This window comes from Babylonia areolata, chromosome 26 (assembly GCF_041734735.1).
Source record: "Babylonia areolata isolate BAREFJ2019XMU chromosome 26, ASM4173473v1, whole genome shotgun sequence".
Taxonomy (NCBI): Eukaryota; Metazoa; Mollusca; class Gastropoda; order Neogastropoda; family Buccinidae; genus Babylonia; species Babylonia areolata.
Window position 1 is genome coordinate 2,667,501 of NC_134901.1, and position 5,000 is coordinate 2,672,500.

At 42.1% G+C, this 5,000-nt stretch overlaps 1 protein-coding gene across 1 annotated transcript in view; it reads right to left on the reverse strand.

Annotated features, from left to right (window-relative positions):
* The window catches only part of LOC143300501 (calbindin-32-like), a 367,317-nt gene that overhangs the window by 59,306 nt on the left and 303,011 nt on the right, over positions 1 to 5,000 (reverse strand). The window contains exon 4 of the mRNA XM_076614224.1: positions 3,825 to 3,914. Within this exon, the coding sequence (XP_076470339.1) occupies positions 3,825 to 3,914 (90 nt within the window). The remainder of the gene's footprint in view (positions 1 to 3,824; positions 3,915 to 5,000) is intronic.

Sequence of the window (5,000 nt, forward strand, 5' to 3'; positions counted from 1 at the left end):
AAACAACAAAAACACGCATATGGAAAAAGATGAAAACATGCCAACATACAGACTTCCCGCGACATTCTTGTCTAGCATTTGACCCCCCCCCCCCTCTTGACTCCCCGCATTCCCCCCCTTCCCCCCGACATAACCTCCCTCCCCAACATCTCGGTTAAATTTATGGAAGCAAATGAAATGTGTTGGGATGGGGCGTGGGGGGGTTAAACAACTAAGTACAAACAGTGGTAGGTCGGTGGGAGTCGGGGGGGTGGGGGGTCGATTTGCATTTGAATAAAATGACCTATCTCCCGTTCACTGGAAGTTAATGTGAACTTTACAGTCATTTCTCAGTTTCAGTTTCAGTACCTCAAGGAGGCGTCACTGCGTTCGGACAAAACCATAAAACCATATACGCTACACCACATCTGCCACGCAGATGCCTGACCAGCAGCGTAACCCAACGCGCTTTGTCAGGCCTTGAGAAAAAAAAAAAAGAAAAAGAAAAAAAAGGTGAATAAATAATAGATAAGCTTACATAAATAAATAAATAAATAATAAATAATAATTATAATATAGAGAAAGTCATTTCTAACATGGCTAAAATGACCCCCCAGTGTCATTTCACTGAGGCGAGAGTACAGTCTTTTTCTTCTTCCTCTTCTTCTTCTCCTTCGTTCGTGGGCTGCAGTTCCCACGTTCACTCGTATGTACACGAGGGGCCGGGGGCTTTTACGTGTATGACCGTTTTTACCTCGCCATGTAGGCAGCCATACTCCGCTTTCGGGGGAGAGAGTAGAATGAACGCCACGTGGAAGGCAACATCCAAGCGTGTGTGTGTGTGTGTGTGTGTGTGTGTGTGTGTGTGTGTGTGTGTGTGTGAGTGTGTGTGTGTGTGTGTGTGTGTGTGTGTGTGTGTGTGTGTGAGTGTGTGTGTGTGTGTGTGAGTGTGTGTATGTGTGTGTGTGTGTGTGTGTGTGTGTGTGTGTGGTGTGTGTGTGCGGGGGGAGTGGGGGTTGGGGTGGGGGTGGGTGGGTGGACATTTTTGACTAGTTAAAGTTTACCACCCAGGGGGTCATTCATGGCCAGCCAAAGTAGACCCCGGCCCAGATTTGACCCCCAGGGTAAAAACCAACTGGGGGTTACTAACAGGTTGATACACCGCCACGAGAGTGCCGTGTGCAGCCAATCAGCCACCAGGGCCGGTGAGCCCTCCCCATGGAAACTTTCCACAGTGCCAAACACCGCCGGACAACAACAGATTTTTCCGGTGAATGATGGAAAACAAAATGAAAGTGCTGCGGTGTTTGAGGGCTCGGTGTGTGTGTGTGTGTGTGTGTGTGTGTGTGTGTGTGTGTGTGTGTGTGAATGCGCGAAAATATTAAAATTTGTTGATTCATAGGCATGCGCGCCCCTTTATGCACTTGATTTTCGTTTTTCCTTTGTGTGTGCAGCTTTTATCAGTTATCTTCGTTGCTTATAGCCAGGGTAACGGCCATATCAGGGCTGGTGTGTGTGTGTGTGTGTGTGTGTGTGTGTGTGTGTGGTGCTGTTATCCTCGAACATTGCCGTTATCCTCTAAACAAACAAACAAAAAACAAAAAAACAACAACAACAAAACAAACAAACAAAAACAAACAAACAAACAAACAAAAAACCCCAGCAAAACCGTTGAACTGCACGAATCGTATGTCTAATTCATGAGGAATCAATGCAGAACTGGATTCTTTCTTTCTTTTAGTGAAAGGTAATACAAACGCGACGAAACAGAGTGAAATAATTATTAAAAAAACAAACAAACAAAAAAACCCCCAAAACCCAGACTTCCAAAAGAAAATGAGCACTCCCCAGCTGACACCGCGTCACTCGGCAGGGAAATTAATTCAATCATTTATTCATTTATGCATCTTCTCATCATTTCATCTTATTGTCTTTTTATTTCAGGGCCTGAACTGATCTGAACTTTCCAGCCTGAGTGCAGAACGCTTAGATTTACTTTACATCGATCTTCTCTTGAATAAAGCTCGTTGCTGAGTGTAACGGATGAAAATCTGAACTGTCACCTCCATGAAATGTTTCAGAACTTCTTCTTCTGCGTTCACTCGTATGCACACGAGTGGGCTTTTACGTGTATGACCGTTTTTACCCCGCCATGTAGGCAGCCATACTCCGTTTTCGGGGGTGTGCATGCTGGGTATGTTCTTGTTTCCATAACCCACCGAACGCTGACATGGATTACAGGATCTTTAACGTGCGTATTTGATCTTCTGCTTGCATATGCACACGAAGGGGGTTCAGGCACTAGCAGGTCTGCACATATGTTGACCTGGGAGATCGTAAAAATCTCCACCCTTTACCCACCAGGCGCCGTCACCGTGATTCGAACCCAGGACCCTCAGATTGACAGTCCAACGCTTTAACCACTCGGCTATTGCGCCCGTCGATGTTTTAGAACGAGTGCTGACGACAAAGTATTATTGCGTCAACACTTTTCGTCACTTGGCTAGGATTGAGCAGGGGATCCGTTTTTATTTCTGTCTGCGAGTAAAGATAACAGAAGTTTGAGGATAACGGCACCACATACGCACGCGCGTGTGTTCTGACAACAACGGAATGGCCTCTGCACATATCGAAAGAAACGAAAATCACGTGCTGAGTTCACCTGCTCTCTCTCTCTCTCTCTCTCTCTTTACAGATTTAGTGATAGAAGAGTCGACTCTATGATTTGTCGTTTATGTCATGACTGCAAAGAAGATGAAATTCACTTTTTTTCCCTGTTTTGTTGTCCTGCTTTGTATGATTTAAGGATGAAATATATTCAGGCCAAATATTTTCATAATCCATGTCGGTTTAGGTATAATTTGCCTATGTCCACCAGGAACGAGATTGTGCCATCTAATCTGGCGTTTTCCGTTTGTAAAGCTTTGAAACGATTACGTATGGTCACAAACTTAGACTATACAACTGAAATGATATGAACTTCTATAATCATTATTATTTGTTTTGTTTTCGTTTTTCTGGGTTTTCCCCCCTTTCCAGTCATGAGAGGCGCTTGTGTTATTGTTGTATGATTGTCTCCCTTCAGTGAGGAGCCTTGGCCTAAACTGAATAGAACATTTCGCATTCGCAGTTGCATTCGCATATGTAGTCGCATTCTCTCTCTCTGTGTGAAACATTTCGCAGTTGCAGTCGCATTTGTTGTCGCATTCTCTGTCTGTCTGTCTCTGTGTGTGTTGTTTTATAATTTGAATGATTGTGCTTTTATGACTCTTTAAAAAAACAAAAAAACACAAAAAAACAACAACAAAAAAACAAACCAACCAACAACAACAACAAAAAAAGCAAAAAACAACAACAAAAAACAACAAACAAACATGTTTCTACTTCTTCGTATGTGTATCCTCGATTCAGTTTGAATATCCGATTTGCAAAGCGCGTGGAAATTACTTCTACATGAATCACAGAGTGCAATATATAACATGTATATGATGATGGTGATGAGTTAAAAAAGAATCATTACCATTATTATCATTATCATCATCATCATCGTCGTCGCTGTCGTTAACATTAACACTGTTATCAACACCATCATCATTTTTCTTCTTCTTGTCATTATCAAGCTATCATCATCATCGTTATCGTAATAATAAGCATCATTATCGTTATCATCATCACTGCACATACATCGCAATCATCTGCCACTCCAACTGCACTCCACTCCACAGTGAAGAGTTCGTTTACACATCTGCCCTTCTTTTTTCTTTCTAGGCTTCTTCCTTTCTTCGTTTCTATTGTCTGTTCAATTTGTCTAGCCAAGAGATCCACAAAGCATCAACAATAATTACCTCCGAGATATCGATGCGGCCGTCTTTGTTCTCGTCAAAAGCACTCAGAATCAGCTGCTTGGCGTCCTGCAGGGCTGCCTGGGACACCACCTGAAATCAGGTCCAACAAACCATTGATCCTGTGTTAGTTCTAGGACGAAGCGAAGACAAGCTAGAAATGCATAGAAGAAAGAAAGATATATAGACAAATAGAAAGAAAAAAATTCCACACACCTGAAATTAAGACAAGCAAACCCATTGTCCCTGTGTTAGTTCTAGGACGAAGCGAAGACCAGCAAGAAATAAGTAAAGAAAGACAGACAGTACAGACAGACAGACAGAAAAACACCAACACACACTAGAAATCAGGCCCAACGAACCATTGTCCTTGTGTTGGTTCCAGGACAAAGCGAAGACCAGCAAGAAATAAATAAATAAATAAAGACAGACAGACAGACAGACAGAAAAAACAACACACACCTGAAACCAGGCCCAACAAACGGACAAAGCGAAGACCAGCAAGAAATAAATAAATAAATAAAGACAGACAGACAGACAGACAGAAAAACAACAACACACACTTGAAATCAGGCCCAACGAACCATTGTCCTTGTGTTGGTTCCAGGACAAAGCGAAGACCAGCAAGAAATAAATAAATAAATAAATAAAGACAGACAGACAGACAGACAGACAGACAGACAGACAGACAGAAAAAACAACACACACCTGAAACCAGGCCCAACAAACCATTGGCCATGTGTTAGGTATAGGACAAAGCGAAGACCAGCTACAATTAAATAAAGAAAGAAAGAAATAAAGAAAGAAAGAAAGAAAGAAAGAAGAAAGAAAGAAAGAAAGAAAAACAAAAAGAATGAGACACCACATGAAATCATGCCAAATATATCCTTTGTCTCCATGTTAGTTATAGCACGAAGCGAAGACCAGCTAGAAAGAAAGAAAGAAAGAAAGACAGACAGACAGACAGACAGACACTCGGACAAAAAGAATGAGACACCACATGAAATCATGCCAAATATATCCTTTGTCTTCATGTTAGTTATAGCACGAAGCGAAGACCAGCTAGAAAGAAAGAAAGAAAGACAGACAGACAGACAGACAGACAGACAGACAGACAAAAAGAATGAGACACCACATGAAATCATGCCAAATATATAATTTGTCTCCATGTTAGTTATA